The following is a 19,668-nucleotide window of genomic DNA, read 5'->3' as shown; positions in this document are numbered from 1 at the left end:
AGATGGGGAGAGACAGAGGGAGACTGATTCACAGTGAGACAGACATGGAGTGAGAGAGACGCACACACCAGGACCCAGAGGGGGTCACAGGATGAGTGACAGACATAAATGGAGATACACAGCGAAGAAAACAGGAAAATAAAAACAGAAATTCTCAGAGATAAGGAAGGAACCCAGACCCACCCAGAGAGACAGAGAGAGCGCCAGGACTAGGGAAAGGAACAGAGACTCAGGGAAATGGACACTCCCAGAGGGAGACCTAGAAGTACAAATTCACAGAAGCCTAGAGAGAGAAATCAAGACTCGGGTGGCATCAGAAAAATTGAGACACCAAGCCTCCCTGCTCACCATTGGACCCCAGCACTAATACAAAGTTTGTGCAATGAAACAGAGTGACACAATCAGACACAGAGATCGGAGAGGAGCTGCAGTGGCCTAACAGGACTCACCGAGGCACCCTAGTCGGGGAGGAAGACGGGGCCGGGCGACAGATTGGGGAGGGGGCAGGGCACGGCTCGGAGGATGTCCCTTCCCTTCAGCCAGCCCCCGGCGTGGGTGTGCGCACGTGTGTGTGTGTTGGAGGGGACGGCATTTGTCCCAGGTCTCAAGGAGGGGGACGCCTTTAAGCCGAAACCCCGCCTCTCGGTCGTCATGGCAACGCCTCCCCCCACCCGGGGCTCCCACATTTCAGCAGGTGCCTGAGCTGGAGCTCCCACCACCGACGCCGCCCGTGCCTCCGGCTCCTCCGCGCCCTTGCCCTCGGCTCTCCGCCCCACTCGCCCGCTCCCCCTGGCGGAGCCGGCGCGCCCCGGGGTGCCGCTCCCTGTCCTGCGCGCTCCGCTTCCGGAGGTGCCTCGCCCCTCTCCTTCCCACCTCGGAATCTCCCGCCGGCTCTTTTGCTCTTCCGAGCTTTCGGCTCCTTGCCTTTCCACCTGTTTCCCGAGAAAGGCAGGATCCTGGTCCCTGCTACGTTACTGGGGCCATGGCAGGCCTGGGCCCCGGCGGAGGCGATTCAGAGGGGGGACCCCGGCCCCTGTTTTGCAGAAAGGGGGCTCTGAGGCAGAAGGTGGTCCACGAAGTCAAGAGCCACAAGTTCACCGCTCGCTTCTTCAAGCAGCCAACCTTCTGCAGCCACTGCACTGACTTCATATGGTGAGGGAAGGGGGCTGGGGCCCTGAGGGATAAGGAGACTAGTGCTAAAGACCCCTGACGCACCAGACCCCACAGTGACGAGGAAAGCGGGGGCTGCAGCCCTGGCTCCTGGCCCTAGGGTAGGTGGGGTCTAGGGGCCAGGGCCTGGACTCCTGGGTCAGAGAGAGGAGGGGCTGGGGCCCTGGACTTCTGGGTCTGAAGGAAGGGGCTGGGGGCCTGGGCTCCTGGGTCTGAGAGAAGAGAGACTGGGTGGCCAGAATTTCCGGGTTCTGGAAAGGAGAGGCAGCTGGGGCTCAGACTCCTGGGTCCTGCAGGAGGAGGATGGGAGGACGGAGGCCTCCTATGACTGGCAGAGGTGAGAGGTCCAGGTACCCTTTTCTGCACTGACCTCAGATCCTTGACTCTTACAGGGGGATTGGAAAACAGGGCCTGCAATGTCAAGGTAAGAGCTGGGGACCTGGACTCCCAGGACCCTCAGGAGGGTGGAGGCTGGGGCCCCACAGCCTAGGCTGTTTGACACACGTGTTCTCTGGTCCCCAGAGAGGCGCGGGGGAGCCCTGGGCGGGGGGGTGTGGCAGAGACACAACCTGCAGTGGGGAGGGTGCTCTGACGGCGGGGCCAACGCGGAGGTGGTGCTGGGGGCCCCTCCCTCGGCCGGCTCCAGGTGGGGACAGATATTTGGAGAATCTGTTGCCATGGGAACAGTGAGATTTGGAAAAGGGGAGCTGAAGGGAGGGGGGCTGGAGATGCAAAGTCAGAGCCCCCCCTGCCGTTGCCATGACAACACCACCGTCCTAGGCAGGGGCCGGCCGGGTGGGGTCACCGATGGGCGATGGGCGGGTGGGGGCCGGGTGGGGCCGGCAGTTATGGGGGCCGGGAGAGGGGGCCGAGTCCTAAAGCACCAGCTGCTACTTGCGGAGAACTGAGTGAGTCAGGGAGGGGGGCGGGCCGGCAGCGGCGCCCCCAGACTCACTTCTGCCCAAGTTGATGCTCTCTGTTCTGTTGGAGGACCTCTCTCTGTGTTTCCTCTCTTCTAGTTGGCCTGCCTCTCTCCTGGCTTTCTTATCGCAGTCTGTGGGTCTGTGTCAATGGGATCCTGTTTTCTCTCTGTCTCCATCTCTTTCTCTGTCTTCCTCTCTCTTTGTCTCTCTCTCTCTGTCTCTCTATCTCTGTGTCTCTGTCTCCCTTTGGCTGTGGGTATGCATTGGGCTCTCTGTGCTTTCTCTTTTTCTGTGATTCTCTGCATCTCTGTTTCTTTCTTTGGGTCCACGTTTTGAATTTCTGTCTCCCAGTGTCTCTGTCTCTGTCTCTCTGCATGTCAAGGTCTCTTTGATTTTCTCTGTATTGAACTCTATGGGGATCCTCCTCTCCTGGTCTTCTTTCTGTCTGGGTCTCCTCTGTTTCTGATTTTCTGTCCATTGGGGTCTCTCTCTGTCTCTGTGTCTCTATGATTCTCACCTTCAGTCTGCAGCTTTGTGGTTCATCGACGATGCCACGAATTTGTGACCTTCGAGTGTCCAGGCGCTGGGAAGGGCCCCCAGACAGACGTGAGTGCCCAGACACCTGGTTCTTCCTCCTCGGGCTGTGCCCCCGCCCTCACCCCCTCGGCGTCCGTCCCAATTTCTCCTGCTATTTTTAAGGCTGGGAGGGGAGGGGGGCTGGAGAGATAGGGAGAGCTAGTCTGGCCCAGATTCCCTGCCCTTGGCCTGGAAAGGGGGAATGAGAGGGGACCAAGACAGGCTGGGGACCCAGGCGGGGGACAAAGAGGAGACGGGGTGAGGGGACCTCAGCACGGATGTGGACTGTGATCCAGGAGTCAAGAGATTAAAAAAATAGAGAGCTGAGGGACAGAGAGAGAGACAGAGAGACAGAGAGAGAAATCGATGCAAGCACCGAGATCCTGAGATGAGACAGAGAGAGAACCCAGAGGTGCAGAAAAAAACAGAGAGCCAGACAGAGAGATTGGGGCAGAGAGAGTGAGAGCAATGGAACAGAGACAGTGACACAGGAGGAAGGAAAAGGGGACCCAGAAAGACTGGGAGAGACAGAGACACAGAAACTCAGAGAGACGGGGCGGTAGATACCCAGAAAGGGAAACTAGAATAGAAAATGGTAGATAAGGATAACTGCTTAGGAGGTGCTGAGAGAGGGAAGCCCAGAGAGATCCTGTCATACACATGCACATGTGCATTTTCAGACACCCTGCCCGTGTGCGCACACACACACACACACATATATATGCATATACAGACCCCTGTGTACACACACACACACACACACACACACATATATATGCATATTAGACCCCCGTGTATGGACACACACGTGCATGTACAGATCCCCCATGTGCCCTCACACAGATACACACAACTGTTCTCTCCCTCCCCCCGCCCCCCAACATCAGGGGCTTACAAGAACTGCCCACCTTGCATGCCTACCCCTGATCTCTCCTTCACTTTCTTTCTGGCTGTGGGGCTCTTCTCCCTGAGCCTCAGTTTCCTCCTCTATATAATGAGCCTCACCGTCCAGTGTTGACCAATAGAACTTTCTGCAATGATGGAAGCGTTCTGTATCTTCGCCATCCAGCTGCCAGCCACCACAGCTAACTGCCGAGGGACAGAAATTTAAACCCCATTTAATTTGAATTGATTTCAATTTATTTTTTTTATTGAAGTATAGTCGATTTACAACGTTATGCCAATCTCTTGCTGTACAGCAAAGTGACTCAGTTATACACATATATACATTCTTTTTCATATTCTTTTCCATTATGGTTTATCACAGGATATTGAATATAGTTCCCTGTGCTATACATTAGGAACTTGTTGTTTATCCACTGATTTCCATTTAAATAGCCACCTGTGGTTAGGGCTACCATGTGGGACAGCATGAGTCTAGATGTCCCCAGTCTTGTTTATTTTTAATTTATTTAATCTATTTATTTTTGGCTGCGTTGGGTCTTCGTTGCTGCGCGCGGACTTTCTCTAGTTGCAGCGAGCGGGGGCTACTCTTCGTTGCGGTGCACGGGCTTCTCATTGCGGTGGCTTCTCTTGTTGTGGAGCACGGGCTCTAGGCCCGCGGGCTTCAGTAGTTGTGGCATGTGGGCTCAGTAGCTGTGGCTCGTGGGCTCTAGAGCGCAGGCTCAGTAGTCGTGGCACACGGCCTTAGTTGCTCTGCGGCATGTGGGATCTTCCCGGACCAGGGCTCGAACCCGTGTCCCCTGCATTTGCAGGGGGATTCTTAACCACTGCACCACCAGGGAAGCCCGGGAAGCCCCCCACCCCCCGCACCCCGCCCAGGCTTGTTTTCAGGGAAGTCAGGCAGGATAAGAGCCCGGGGTCTGACACAGGGCTGGAGATGGTTTTATGATTAGCAGATGGAGAAAGGCAGAATGAGAGAGAGAGGGAGAGCACCACGGAAGTCCATGAGGCATTTTGCCAGCTTGTCAGGTCGAGAAAATTGAAGTTTACATAGAGGATGTGACCTCTGAGAATACATATCGAGCACCACTGTCTACCAGCACCTATATATGTTATGATTTGGCTGCCTCGCCTGCCTCCACCACCAGCAAACACTACATCTGAGTCATCCAGGGCTCATTGCATGCACGCATCAGGTATCTTGTATGTAGTATAGGACTGACTCTGCTTAACAGCTTGTAAGGTTAGGTATTGTTCCTGTCCTCATCTGACCGAGGCTCCTGGGCCAGGACACCTGGGCTTGAATCCCACCTCCACCGCGTATTGGTTCTGTGACCTTCCAAAAGTTTATTTACCTCTCTGCACCTCTGGAGTTCCTTGTCTATAAAATGGGGATGGTAACCATGCCCTCATCTTGTAGGACCGTTTTAAGGACTAAATGAGTCAAATACTTGGGACAGCACCTGGTACATAGCCAGACACAAAGTATTAATTATTATCATTGTAAAATTATTACTGTTACTGATGAGGAAACAGAGGACGAGGTCTTTCCTCTATATCACTCTGGCTTTCTTTTCCTTTGTGAAGCACTAAGCTTTTAATCTTGTTGTCAGCAACACAGATCAAGGGCTTAAGAAATGCTCAGGGCTCGACAAGCATGATTTCATTCAATCTTCACAGGAACCCTTTCAGGGAGGGCTCATGGCCCCATTTTATGGGGAGGAAACCTGAGTCTCTAAAAAGGGTGGTGTGGGGGGAGGCCACACAGCTGGGTGGTCGGGAGAGTCAAAAATCTGGACCCTGATCTTTCGAACTGGAGCCACAGTACTGTCTCCTCTTTAATAGCTACTTTCACCTTGAGGATAATCGCAACAGCTTCTGTGTCAGGTACCCTGCTGGGAATTTTCACCCACAGCATCTCACTTCATGCGGCAGGAACACTGTGAGCCACGGTCAGATGAAGATCCTTAGAGGTCCAGCACATGCACCTGCCAACACCCTCCCTCCGTCCAAGTATAATTCAAAATAGAATCCCCACTAAACTGCAAAATAAGTGAAAGCCCAAGAATGTCCTGAATTTTCACCCTAGGGATAACTCTTGCAATGCATTCGTAGAAAAAGACAAATATCAGATTATTTAACACTCAGACATTGCTGAGGGAGGAAGGAGGAATGCTTTTATTGGTGTCTTAAATTCATGCTTAATTGGACTCGACATTTAGCATCTCTTCAAGATATATACATTGTTTATTTCCACTGTGCAGAGGAGGGCGCTGAGCCTCAAAATTGGGCACTTACTTGTCTGAAATCACGCAGCTGGGAAATGGCCCAGCTCTTTTTTTTTTTTTTTTTTTTTTTTGCGGTACGCGGGCCTCTCACTGTTGTGGCCTCTCCCGTTGTGGAGCACAGGCTCTGGACACGCAGGCTCAGCGGCCATGGTTCACGGGCCTTAACCGCTCTGCGGCATGTGGGATCTTCCCGGACCGGGGCACGAACCCGTGTCCCCTGCATCGGCAGGCGGACTCCCAACCACTGCGCCACCAGGGAAGCCCAGGCCCAGCTCTTGATTAAACCCAAGGGTATGTGGGGACTGCAATAAAATCACTAATAATAACCACGGCAGTAATGACAGCAGTAGCGCTACTGAGCACATTTAACATGCCAGACACGGCTCTGTTGTTTACACTGAATGTTTCATTTAGGACACCTGGGTCCCTAAAACTGAGAGGTCATATTCTCCATCCCACAGGGGGCTCAGAGTAGGCAGATCATCAGCGGGTAGACATTGACAGAGGCTGACAGTGAGTGATCTGAGGTTCATGGTGGCCCACAAGTCCTCGGGAGAACAGCTTGTGGAAGGTTGGGGATTAGGGACTATGGGACTTTGGAAGCCTACACTTCCTTCAGGTTCTTCCCAAATGCCACCTTCTTAGTGAAACCTTCCCTGATCACTCTATTTCACAATCCCCTTTTCTTCTTCATTTTTGTCCAGAGCACCTATTACCATCTGTAATACTATATATTTTACATATCGTGTTTATTTTCTCTCTCCCTCCATTAGAAAGTAAAGTCCACATGGACAGGAGTTTTCCTTTGTTTTGCTCAGGGCTAGGTCCCGGCACCAGGAACCGTGCTGGCACACAGGAGGTGCTCAATAAATATTGTAGAGTGAATGAGTGAGGTGGAGCCGCAGGAAGACGGGAGAGCAGGGCGGAAGAGAAAGAGTTCAGGGGGCTGTTCTTTTAGGACGCCCTGCAGACCCCTTCTGACCGGCTCCTCCCTACCCCCAGGATCCCCGGAACAAGCACAAGTTCCGTCTGCACAGCTACAGCAGCCCCACCTTCTGCGACCACTGTGGCTCCCTCCTTTACGGGCTGGTGCACCAGGGCATGAAGTGCTCCTGTGAGTCTACGCTTGCTGCGCCCGCCAGAACTTGGCGCTTCCGGGGCCCCTGCAAAAGTGCAGTGTCTGGGTTTCCGGTAAATGCTGGGGAATGGAGTCTGGGGTTAAGGGCGGGACCTGAAGTGCTACCCTCAGTTCTGTTCCCCCAGGCTGCGAGATGAACGTGCACCGGCGCTGTGTGCGCAGCGTGCCCTCTCTGTGCGGTGTGGACCACACGGAGCGCCGCGGCCGCCTGCAGCTGGAAATCCGAGCTCCCACTTCGGATGAGATCCACGTCACGGGTGAGACCCCGCCCCCTCGCCTGGCCCCGCCCCTTTACCGGAGCGTGAGGAACCGATTGAATGCCCCTGAGCTGCCCACCCCGCCCCGCCCCCCGACTCAGAAAGGCCACGCCCCTCGCGGAGGTCGCACCCACACTCCTGACCCCACCTGCAAAAGCTGACCACCACTCGGCCGCGCCCCTTCTAGCTCGAGGCCCCTCCTCCAGCCATGCCTCTGGCGCCTCTTAATGGCTGTTCTGGGCATCAAGGTCCTGGGGGTGGAGGGGTGGGGGGTGGGGAATGAGAGAAGAGCTGGTTCCGAAGGAGGTTCGGGTTTACTAGTGGTGATATGGCCAGGGTCCCGACTCCTGGGTCCTAATGGAGCCAGGGTCTTTGGGTTTGATTTCTGGGTCACTGGCTGGGGAAAGGGCTTCATGCCCTGTCTTCTGGGCACTGGAGAAGTAAAAGATCAAAAACACCTGGGTCTTGAGAGCGGCTGCTGAGAGATTGGAATTCTTGAGTGCTGGCTGGGGGAAGGCTCGGGGGCTTCTTCCTGGATCTCTAACCCCATCTACCCTCCTTCCCCTCCCCGCTCAGTTGGCGAGGCCCGTAACCTCATCCCAATGGACCCCAATGGTCTGTCTGATCCCTATGTGAAACTGAAGCTCATCCCAGATCCTCGGAATTTGACAAAACAGAAGACCCGGACGGTGAAAGCCACGCTAAACCCTGTGTGGAACGAGACCTTTGTGTTGTGAGCCTCGGGTGCAGGGGAGGCTGTAATTACTGATAGGGAATGATCTGAGGGTCCTGGTGGCCCAGAACACCCCAGAGAGCAGGTGTTAGCATTGGGGGAATCCCAAAAAGGGCAGAAGAAGGTGGTGGGAGAAGAAAATGAAGTGGTTGAGGGAGAGGGACAGAGATACAGAAGGCGAGAGACAGACATCTGTGTGTTTGATCTCCATCAAAGCTCACCGCTTTAGAATGAGACAGGGATCCGAGAGAGAGAGGTAGACAGACCCTGCAACTCAGAAGAAGAGACATAAACCCAAAGAGAAACACAGAAGGAATGGCGATGGGTGGGTGGCAGGGAGGGAAAGAGAAGCCAACTGACAGAAAGACAGACGGACAGATCTGGAGGGAGGAGAGGGGCCCCGTGAAAAGGAGAGGCCTGGAGAGAAAGGCCGGGAGACAGAGATGGGGAAGAGCCAGGGAGGGAGGGAGACTGAGAGCTGTCTAGGTTTACGTAGGGCCCAGACAGGGAGAGAGACGCTCTTCGGCAGGACCTGGGGTGGCAAAACAATTTACAGAGCAGGAAACAGGCCCCCCAGCTCCCCGGGTTTGCCTGCTCTTCCCCAGGGCGGAAAGGTGGGCAGCCAAGAGCCGTGCCCCTCATTGTGCCACTCCCTTCGCGCAGCAACCTGAAGCCGGGGGACGTGGAGCGCCGGCTCAGCGTGGAGGTGTGGGACTGGGACCGGACTTCCCGTAACGACTTCATGGGTGCCATGTCCTTTGGCGTCTCGGAGCTGCTCAAGGTTCCCGTGGACGGCTGGTGAGGGCGGGGGCGGGGCCGGGCGGGGCTGGGGGCGGGGCCCCTGCATCTGCATCAACTTCCGTGGGTGGTCCCTCTTCTCTAGGGCACTATCTTTTCTACCTCCCTGTGCTTCTTTCTCTCTTTCCCCCGCCCCTCTCTCCTTATCTCACTCTTTCTCTCTCCTTCTCCGTCTCTCTGTCTCTTCCCCCCGTCTGATGTCACTGCCGCTCCCGCGGGTACCCCCCTCCCCGTCCGTCTCCCCTCCTCCTGCCCGCCTCTGGTCTCCGTCTGTGTGTCAGGTACAAGTTACTGAACCAGGAGGAGGGCGAATATTACAATGTGCCAGTGGCTGATGCTGACAACTGCAGCCTCCTCCAGAAGTTTGAGGTACCCAGACCCCGGCTTCCCCACAAGGAGCCCAGCCCAGTCACCCACAGTTCAGAGCTGGCCTTTCCCAAACTCCATCGCTCGTTGCCCACTGGCCCTGGGACTAAAATTCCCAGAAAGCCCTGGAGTTCTTTCTGGTCTTCTAGGGCACTGCTGGGAATTAGAGCTCCTATCCATCCCCCTGGCTTGGGGGTCTGGGGACCCCCATCCCCTGCTTTAGGGCAATCTCCTACCTCTCTGGGGGCTCTGACTCTGGCTTTCTTCTCCCCCAGGCCTGTAACTACCCCCTGGAACTGTACGAGGTGAGCAGAGCTGGAGGCCTGGAATGGAGACAGTTTCCTTTCCTGTGGTCTGTATCCGTCCCCCCACCTCTCTCTCCTCCAACATCTGTCTTCATTTCCACACACATGGGTTGAGCACATACTTGGTGGCAGGTCTTGTGTTTGCTGAGTAATCCTAGCTCTCCAGAACCGAATCTGACCCGCAGGCAACTCCTCAAGGTAGGGACACAGTCACAGATACTCAGATTCCAGGATGATGTGCTAAATTAGAGGTAGCTCAGGGAACAAAGAAGCATAGAGGAGGCACTAACCCCAGCCTGGGGCCAGAGGGTTGGGGTGGAGGTGGTCAGGGAGGACTTCCCTAAGGAGGTGACACCTGAATTGCTCCTTGAGTTTTTCTGCCTATTTATCACTGTGCCTTTCTCTCCTCCATTGGTTTTTTGACTTACTGAACACCTATTTCCTGAGGTTTTATGTAAACCAAGCCCTATTTTGGGAGTAGAATCAGGCCATTCCCTGGGGAGCTCCTCTTTCAATATAGGAGAAAGTTACAGATAGAGAAGGAGTGTGTTTGATCACGGAGATGGCTTCAGGCACTAGGGAGTCCTAAGCCTCTGGCAGGACCTGGGGGAGTCAGAGAAAAGTTCGTAGACAGGAAGTGCAGGATTCCCCAGGCAAAGGACAGGGAGACGAGATTTCCAGGTCAAGGAAGGAATAATGCGCTCGTTCTCTCTCTCTCTCCCATTTATTCTTTCAAAAAACATTTTGTTGAGCCCTCTGTGTGCATGGTTCTAATCACTGGGGATAGAGCAGAAAACAAGAGAGAGAGAGCGAGAAAGAGGGAAAGAGAGAGAGAGACAACCTCCTGCCCTCGTGGGGCTTACCCTTGGAAAGCATTCAACAAAATAAAGGAGTGAATGGTCCTATGTCAGAAGGTGATATGTGATTGTGGAGAAAAATAAATGCTAGAGGATTGGGAGTGCTGTTTTTTGAGTTTTTTTTTTTTTTGTGTGCGGTACGTGAGCCTCTCACTGCTGTGGCCTCTCCTGTTGCGGAGCACAGGCTCCGGACGCGCAGGCTCAGTGGCCATGGCTCACGGGCCCAGCTGCTCCGCGGCACTTGGGATCTTCCTGGACTGGGGCACGAACCCGTGTCCGCTGCATCAGCAGGCGGACTCTCAACCACTGCGCCACCAGGGAAGCTGTTTTGAGATTTTAGTAGCAATAAGCAGAGAAGCCTTCACTGAGAAAGTGACCTTTGGGCAAAGACATAAAGGAGATGAAATAGCGAGCTGTGAGGATAGTGGAAAGCCTTCCAGGTGGAGGGAAGATCACGTGCAAAGGCCCTGAGGTGGGCCCAGACCAGCAGTGAGGCTGGAGCAGAGGGAGGGATGAGGGATGAGGGTGGGAAGAAGTAGGAGATGGAGTCAGAGAGAGAAGGGGTGGGAGTAGCCTCGTCATTTATTGGAAGGATTTTGGCTTTTAAACCAAGTGAGATGGGAGGGCATTGGAGGTGGCCTGAGATGATTTCTGTTTGGGCAAGATAACTGCCTCTGTGTCAAGAAGAGATGGTGGAAGGGGGAAGAAGGCTATCGTGAAGGCCCAGAGGGGAGTTGCCAGTGGCTTCGCCCAGGGGACAATGATGGTAAAGGTGTTCAGGTTCTGGGTGTGCTCTGAACATAGAGCAACAGGTTGTGCATTCAGCACTCATCTCCTGAGACCTTCATCCACTCAACCACTCCTGCTGAGACCCAAGTCATGTGCTGGGCGATGGGAGAAAAACAGAAGGGAGGGAGACACACTCTCCGACTTTAATGGACGTTGATTTCTGGCTCTGTTTTTTACCTGCTGTGTGACTTCGGGCAAGTTACTTAATGTCTCTGTGCCATCGTCTCTAAAATGGGGGGTGGGGTGGGTGACAAGGGTCTCCTGGAGGATCAATGGCATATAGTAAGCTATCTAAGTGCTAGTTGAATAATAAACCCTCCAGGCTACGGGAAATCAGAGAAAGTTCTTAAGCCAGAGAGGGGGGTGGAGACAACTTTTTTTCTCTCTCCATCTTTCCATCTCTCCCCGTCCCTTTCGTTCTTGGGTGCTGTCTCTCTGAGGGGCACCTCCTTATCCCCTTCTGGGGCCTGACTAGCTTTGGATCTCTCCCCTTTCTCACAGAGGGTGCGGATGGGTCCTTCTTCCTCTCCCATCCCCTCCCCATCTCCTAGTCCCACTGACTCCAAGCGTTGTTTCTTCGGGGCAAGCCCTGGACGTCTGCACATCTCTGACTTCAGCTTCCTCATGGTTCTAGGAAAAGGCAGTTTTGGGAAGGTTGGATTCCTGGGGCTCTGGGAGAAGGGGGAGAATGTCTGGGGGTGGGGCTCAGGTTTCTGGTTCTTAGAGCTGAAGTGCAGGGGGGAGGGAACTAGGCTACTGAGTCCCCAAAGAGAGTTTGATGGGTCTCTTGAGTTCCTGGAGAGGAGAGGCATAAAGATGTGGCTACTTTCTCTGAGGGAGTAGTTGGCAAAGTCAGGGCATCTGGTCCCCTGAGAGGGAGAGGGAGGACCTGGGACTCCCATTCGTTTGTGTCCTTGAAAGGGAGGGGTAGGGACCCGCACCTCTGGTTCCCAAGATGGACTGGGCCTTTCCCGCCTCTGCCCCTAGGTGATGCTGGCCGAGCGCAGGGGCTCCGATGAGCTCTATGCCATCAAGATCCTGAAGAAAGACGTGATTGTCCAGGATGACGACGTGGACTGCACCCTGGTGGAGAAACGCGTGTTAGCCCTGGGGGGTCGAGGCCCCGGAGGCCGGCCCCACTTTCTCACCCAGCTTCACTCCACTTTCCAGACCCCGGTAAGAAAGGAGGTGGCAGAGGCCGGCTCAGGAGCCCTGCCTCATCCCCACTGGATGTATCAAGCATTGGCTTTGAGATTCTGAGTTTTTGGCAAGGCCCCTGTGAACTCTGATTGGGTGTGGCGGGCTCCTCAGTGGGCGTGGCCAGAATGCAGGTGCCCCCTGGAGGGCGTGGCCACGAGGCTAGGATCCTGCGTGGGAGTGGCCTGAATCCCTTAGGTGTTGAGTGGGTGTTTTTTGAGTAAGGGCTTCTGGAGTAAAAGAATTCGTGGAGAATGTCTTCTAAGTGAGCATGCCTGCAAGTGGGCTCTGAGTGGTGAGGTGGTCACTCTTGGATTCTGAGTTAAGGACTTGTCAGAAACAGGGTGTTTCCCGAAGGCTGTGGAATGGGACAACTGTCAGGGGTTAGAGAGAACGTGACTCTACTTCCAAGAGCTCTGAGTGGGCGTAGCCAGCTTCCTGGAGGTTTTGTTTTGTTTAAATTTTTATTCACTTATTTATTTTTGGCTGCATTGGGTCTTCATTGCTGCACATGGGCTTTCTCTAGTTGCCGCGAGCGGGGGCTACTCTTCGTTGCGGTGCGCGGGCTTCTCATCGCGGTGGCTTCTTTTGTCGTGGAGCATGGGCTCTAGGTGCGCGGGCTTCAGCAGTTGTGGCACACAGGTTTAGTTGCTCCATGGCATGTGGGATCTTCCCGGACCAGGGCTCGAACCCGTGTCCCCTGCATTGGCAGGCAGATTCTTAACCACTGCGCCACCAGGGAAGTCCCCTTCCTGGAGTTTTTTAAAAATTAGTACTGTATCGGGAATTCCCTGGTGGTCCAGTGGTTAGGACTCCACGCTTCCACTGCAGGGGGCCCAGGTTCAATCCCCGGTCGGGGAGCCAAGATCCTGCAAGTGGCACGGCACGGCCAAAAAAATGAAAATAAAATAAATTAAAAATTACTATCATTTGCTAGTGAGGCCTGAACAACTTTGGTTCCTAACAGGTGGCCATGATTGCATATGCATGTGAGTGGGTGTGGAAAGAGGTTTCAGTATCCCAGGGATTTCAAGCAAATGGTGGGCCTCAATCTTAAATTCCGAGAATGGAGGACCGGAACAGCCGACAGTTTGGAGTAACAGGGGATGGGGTGGGTGGAGATTCTGCGGTGGCCGGTTGAGAATCTTCGGGGCCTCCCTGTGGGCACAGACAGTTGCTCTGGATTTCTGATTGGGTGGATCCAGAGCCTTTGTCTCAAGTGGGCAGGGATGGACGTTTCCAACCCCTGGTGGGCGTGTCCTTGCCTCTAAGTCCCGTCCACTCCTCCCCAGGATCGCCTGTATTTTGTGATGGAGTATGTCACTGGGGGCGACTTGATGTACCACATTCAGCAGCTGGGCAAGTTTAAGGAGCCCCATGCAGCGTGAGTCTTGGCCAAGAGAGGAGGGTAGAGGGAAGGTGGAAGGGAGTGGGCTCCAGTCTCTGGCCTTCTGACTCCCCACCTCCACCTCCAGGTTCTACGCAGCAGAAATCGCCATCGGCCTCTTCTTCCTTCACAATCAGGGCATCATCTATCGGTGAGCAGTCCCAGGCCTTTCAGGGGAGGGAATCAGACCCCCAGAAGAGAAGGAATTTGAGCTTCAGGCTCCAGCCCGTTGAACTGTACCCTTCCCACCCCCAGGGACCTGAAACTGGACAACGTGATGCTGGATGCTGAAGGACACATCAAAATCACTGACTTTGGCATGTGTAAGGAGAACGTCTTCCCCGGGACCACAACTCGCACCTTCTGTGGGACCCCAGACTACATAGCCCCCGAGGTAATCCTGCCTCCACTGCTCTTGGTGCCCTCCCAATTCACTGAGTAGGTGTGGCTGGTCGTCCAGTATTCAGAGTATGGGGACTTGACCCTGGGGTCTTTACCTGGGTCGTGGGGGTTCCGACAGCAAGCAGCAAAGAGAGGCTTTTGCGGAGCGTTGTAAGTGGGCGGAGCGTTGTAAGTGGGCGGAGCTGAGTCTCTAAATAGGCAAAGTGGGGGGACCTGTGGGTGAATGTTCGAAAAGAGAAGGACCAGCTCTAGGGATTCTAGGAGAACAGGGCCTGTTACTGGACTGTTCTAAGAAGGTGGAGATGATTTCTGGTGTACTCTGAGTGGGTGGGCCCCATCCCCCAGAACATTAGGCATGTGGAGGGTGTCCCCTGAATATTTCAAGTGGGCAGAGTATGCTCTGATTTTGTTGCGGGGGGGTGAAGCTAATGATCTGACTGTATATACGTAGACTGAGAGCACGTCCTGACCTCTCACTTGATGGAGGAGGTGGGGTTGGTGGTGCCCTCCTTGATCTTTCCTGGCGATTCTATGATAGTGCCCAAGTAACCAATGCCAGTGGTTTCAAAACATAGCTGGTAATCAGAATCACCTGGGGAGATTTTGAAACATACACACATCTTCCTGCCTCTGCCTCTGGCCTATTGTGGCTGGGATTCTTCAGGGCTGGGGACATCTCTCTTTAAACAGTCCCCTAGGAATTCCCTGGTGGCGCAGTGGTTAAGAATCCGCCTGCCGGGGCTTCCCTGGTGGCGCAATGGGTAAGAATCGCCTGCCAATGCAGGGGGCACGGGTTCGAGCCCTGGTCCAAGAAGATTCCACATGCCACGGAGGAACTAAGCCCGTGTGCCTGCGCTCTAGAGCCCGTGTGCCACAACTACTGAAGCCCTCACACCTTAGAGCCCGTGCTCTGCAACGGGAGAGGCCACCGCAATGAGAAGCCCGCGCACTGAAAGGAAGAGTAGCCCCCACTCGCCGCAACTAGAGAAAGCTTGCGCACAGCAACGAAGACCCAACATAGCCAAAGAATCCGCCTGCCAATTCAGGGGACACGGGTTCGAGCCCTGGTCTGGGAAGATCCCTCGTGCCGCGGAGCAACTAAGCCCGTGCACCACAACTACTGAGCCTGTGCTCTAGAGCCCGCGAGCCACAACTACTGAGCCCACATGCCACAGCTACTGAAGCCCGTGCGCCTAGAGTCCATGCTGCACAACAAGAGAAGCCACCACAATGAGGAGCCTGCGCACTGCAACGAAGACCCAACACAGCCAAAATTAATTAATTAATTTTATTTTTTACAAAAACCAAAAAACAGTCCCCTAGAAGAATCTGATATGTGTCCAGATTTAAGACTCTCTGGTCTCTGAAATTCTGCCCTATGCACCTGATATTGTAAGGAGAGAGTCCAGTTACCTAGATATTCCGGATGCGTGGAACTTGCGACTTGGTCTTTAGATAGTCTTTATATTTGGGACCAAAGGAATGTTCCAAGTAGGTAGAGTTTGTTTCCCAAATTTTCCAGAGGATGGAGCCAAAGTGTTCTGAATGGGAAAAGTTTGTGCTGAAAACATTTAAAGTGGGTAGGGTTCCCAGGCGGTGAAGCCAGAGGGGCCCTAGGTTTGTTGAATCACAAATCATAATCCCTTGCCTTCCTTCCTCCCCTGCTAGATCATTGCCTACCAGCCCTATGGGAAGTCTGTCGACTGGTGGTCCTTTGGGGTCCTGCTGTATGAGATGCTGGCGGGGCAGGTAAGGGAAGGTGGGGAGAGGCTGGTTTGACTAAAGGCAACATGGATGGGGTGCCACCTGTTACATGGCCATCATCTCAGGAGGAGCCGGTCAGGAAGGGATGTCCGTCTGTAGGCTAATAAGAAGCTGTGGGGAAGGTCAGCCAGATAGGAGAGCGCTCTCCGTGGTCCTGAAGCATTATCTTCCCACAGGCTAGGGGTTCCTCACTTTTCTTGTGTCACGGACCCCCTTCTCAGAACAATGTTTTTAAATGCATGAAGTAAGATAATAGCATTACAAAAGAAGCCAATCATGTTGAAATATGGTTATCAAAATGTTAAAGGTTTAATTGAGTAATTTAACCAACTAAATAAATTTAAATGTGTACGGTTGTCTAAACATATTAGAATATGGACCTATATGTGATATCCTACTAATGAAGTAAACGGTAATATCTCACAGGAATAGGAAGTAAATAGGAAGGTCTACCAGTGATTTTGAAGTAGAGATGACTGATTTTTTGAGATATTTGCAACTCTTAGGTGCTAAGAAAATATCTGTGATTTCCATTGGTGATGAAGTGACAGTTACCACTATTTGGGTTTGTTTCCTATAATTGCCATGAATGCTGAATTTGTTTTAGATTTTAAAGAATAAAGATGCATGTTTTTTCCCATCCAAATTCATGGCCCCCCTCAATGGTGTAAACAGACGCCCTAGACTTCACATTAAGAAGCTTTGCCTGGGTACTGCTTCTGCTAATCCCAGAAGACTGGAGGCCACTCATCCAACCGGGAGAATGCTTTTACAGCTTTTCCTGCAGTTTTTCTCTCTTCTATTTAAATGACACGTTGCCTAATTAATACCCTGCCAATTTACGTAGCAGAGAAAGAGACAGAACCTCAAAGAGGTGCAGAGAGCTGAAGCATCTGAGATAGAAAACAACAGAGTCTGAAAGTGTGAAAGATACAGCTTTTGTGGTTTGGTCAAATTTTTCCCTAGGAATTTGGGGGCCCAGGGGTGGGCTGTGTTCATGGTGGGCATTGAGGGTGTGGAAGGTGCGGCCAGGTAGTTTGCCGAGTCTCTGACTATCCTCTCTACTTCCTTAGCCCCCATTTGATGGGGAAGACGAGGAGGAACTGTTCCAGTCCATCATGGAACAAACTGTCACCTACCCCAAGTCGCTTTCCCGGGAAGCTGTGGCCATCTGCAAGGGGGTGAGAGACCTAACTCCTAGATTCTCCAGACCCATAAGCCACACGCCCCACTGCTGTTGTCCAGGGCTGCCCACACGTTGTCTACGTGCACCTTAGGAAAAGGCACCCGTTCCTCAAGTTGCTTTACTCCCGTCCACTGAAAACATTTATATAATAGAGAGATTTTGTTAGAACAATAACATACTGCCCTGCTGCCACCTGCAGTCCAAGGATGGCCTCTATCCTGTCCTCCTGTGCTAGCTCCTCTCCCCAGCTCATGGCAGGAAGTGCTGGAAGGCCAAGGCTTGCCTCTCCTGCACTGGCTGGGTCAGGTGAACCTAACTCCTGCCACTTTTCTTCCTGCGGGATCTCGGTTGGGCAAGTCACCAAAACTCTGGGAGCCTCAGTCTCCTTCTCTGGGGTTGTGGAGTTAAAGCAGGAGGAAGAGACTAGCCTATAGCAGCTGTTCAACAGATGTTAGGACATTTCTGCTTCTAGCTCCCGTCTCCACGTCTCTCTGACTATCTCTCTCTGGGCTTCTGTCTCATCCCTCTGCCTCCATCTACATATCATGGGGCTTTCTGTGTTGCTACCTTTTTTTCTGTGTCCTTCGGGAATCTCTGTCCCCCTTTTGCATCTTTGTTCTCCTCTCTCTGGGTCTCTGTCTCCCCTTTCTCTGAGTCTCTGCCCTCATATGGGGTCTTCATCCCTCTCTCTGGGCATTTGTCTCCTGGGTCTCCATCCTCTTCTCCTTCTGGACCTTTGTCTCCCCCCACCCCTGCCCCTGCTTGTCTCTTACCTTCTCTGGGTATCTGTCCTCCCTCTGAGTCTCCTCCTCTCTCTGGATCTCTATTCCCCCCTTTCTCTGGGTCTTCAATCTCCTCTCTCTCCCCCCTTCTCCCTCTCTGACACTTTCCCTCTTTCCTTCTCTGCCTCCATCCCCCATCTGGGATTCTTTCCGTGTCTCTTCCTCTGTTTCTGGGTTTCTCCGCCCCTTATACCCTCACACCCTAATTTTGCTTCTTTCTTTGTCTCTCCCTGGGTCTCTGGATCTGGGTTTCATCTACCCCATCTCATTTATTCCCCCTCTTCCTCTTTCTCTCTCCCTTTCTTCTTTCCACTCCCTCCCCCCATCTCTGTCCCATCTCCCCCTGCCCCCCCCCATTCTTCTCTTTCTGGATCTCTATGCTTCTCTCTCTGTTCCTCCTTGCTTGTCTTCCTCTCTCTCTGTCGTTCTCTGGGCCTCCCTGTCCGGGACTGTGTATGTCTGTCCGTCTCCCTCTGTGTTTCCTACAGTTCCTAACCAAGCACCCAGCAAAGCGCCTGGGCTCGGGGCCAGATGGAGAACCCACCATCCGAGCTCATGGCTTTTTCCGTTGGATCGACTGGGAACGGCTGGAACGATTAGAGATCGCGCCTCCTTTCAGACCCCGCCCGGTCAGTCACCTTCTGGGAACAAAATCTTGGCCCCTAGAGGGTGGAATATCCATGAGCTCCAGTACTTCATGTTTCCCTCCCGGTGTTTCCCACAGTGTGGCCGCAGCGGCGAGAACTTCGACAAGTTCTTCACGCGGGCGGCGCCAGCGTTGACTCCCCCAGACCGCCTAGTTCTGGCCAGCATCGACCAAACCGAATTCCAAGGCTTCACCTATGTCAACCCGGATTTCGTGCACCCGGATGCCCGCAGCCCCATCAGCCCAGCACCTGTGCCAGTCATGTAATCTCACCTGCCGCCACTAGGTGTCCCCATGGCTCCCTCCGCCGCGCCAGCCTTACCCCTACCTCACGCGCCCCCGTACTTCACCACCCCCTCTCCAATTCTAGATCTTGCTCCCCAACGTTCTGGCCTCTGCCCTCCCCCTCCCTGCCCCGGGTTCCAGATGCCCCTCCCAAGCGTTCCTGGCATTCTAAACTGCATACAATCTCTGGAGTCTTACCGTGTTCTAGATTCTGCTGGGCTGAGCCCTAGATTCTGACCTGCCTCAGTGTTCTGGATTCCGCTCCACCAAGTTACAGAGCCACCAACACCATCCCAACTCCAAGGAGTTCTAGACTCCATCTTGGTAGAATCTATGCCTCTTCTTCTTCTTCTTTCTTATTTCTGGGAAATAGCGTCACAGGGCGGGCTGTTTCAGACTGGGATTTCAGGACAACCCCCCCCCCCCCGAGGCCCCACCTACCTCCACTCCATTCTGGAGTAAGTGGGAAGCTGTGCCTCTGTGCTCCAGTGCCCCTCTTCTACGCTCTGGGGATTCCTGGGATGTATGGAGGATTCTCTCCCCAGCTGTTCTCAGTCAGCTTTTGTCCTAGACTCCCCATCCTAAACCCACCACTGCATGGCTTCTCCAGTCCTGCTTGGAACCCAACCCCTACCCCAGTGCCTGCCACTCTCGGGGTCTCTCCCCACCCCCAATCCTCTGCCTCTCCCACCCTGCCACAGCTGCTGGAGAATAAATTTGGGATGCTGATGCTGAAGTGTTTGGATGTTTTCTTCTAAGCTTGGAGAATGAAGGGGGTGTGCAGGTGGGACAACGACTATACATAGAAACAAACAGAGACAGAGGCTGAGGAAGGGTCTGCAGAGAGAGAGGGAGAACGCAGAGACCCATAAAGTGAGAGATGATACCCACAGCATGAGAGTAAAGAACAGAGACC

The 19,668-nt window shown here is 53.7% G+C and overlaps 1 protein-coding gene across 2 annotated transcripts; it reads left to right on the top strand.

Moving 5' to 3' along the window:
• Nucleotides 1-676: 676 nt before the first annotated feature.
• On the top strand, nt 677-19,488 carry PRKCG (protein kinase C gamma). 2 transcript variants are annotated; one of them, XM_030847834.2, is made up of 18 exons: nt 677-1,152; nt 1,563-1,594; nt 2,617-2,699; nt 6,863-6,974; nt 7,124-7,255; nt 7,832-7,988; nt 8,652-8,786; nt 9,068-9,155; nt 9,428-9,457; nt 11,605-11,757; nt 12,091-12,279; nt 13,593-13,684; nt 13,776-13,838; nt 13,943-14,081; nt 15,758-15,838; nt 16,927-17,034; nt 18,310-18,450; nt 18,546-19,488. In XM_030847834.2, the coding sequence occupies exons 1-18, from the start codon at nt 983-985 to the stop codon at nt 18,732-18,734; spliced, it is 2,094 nt and encodes a 697-aa protein (XP_030703694.1). In that variant the 5' UTR covers nt 677-982; the 3' UTR covers nt 18,735-19,488. The 2 variants fall into 2 exon arrangements, with proteins under 2 accessions (XP_030703694.1, XP_060145606.1); XM_060289623.1 differs by lacking the exons at nt 677-1,152; nt 1,563-1,594 and adding an exon at nt 1,970-2,078.
• The last annotated feature ends 180 nt before the right edge of the window (nt 19,489-19,668 follow it).

This window comes from Globicephala melas, chromosome 19 (genome assembly GCF_963455315.2).
Source record: "Globicephala melas chromosome 19, mGloMel1.2, whole genome shotgun sequence".
Lineage (NCBI taxonomy): Eukaryota > Metazoa > Chordata > Mammalia > Artiodactyla > Delphinidae > Globicephala > Globicephala melas.
The sequence above is the reverse complement of the archived record's forward strand: the minus strand, read 5'-3'. Positions and strand labels throughout refer to the sequence as shown.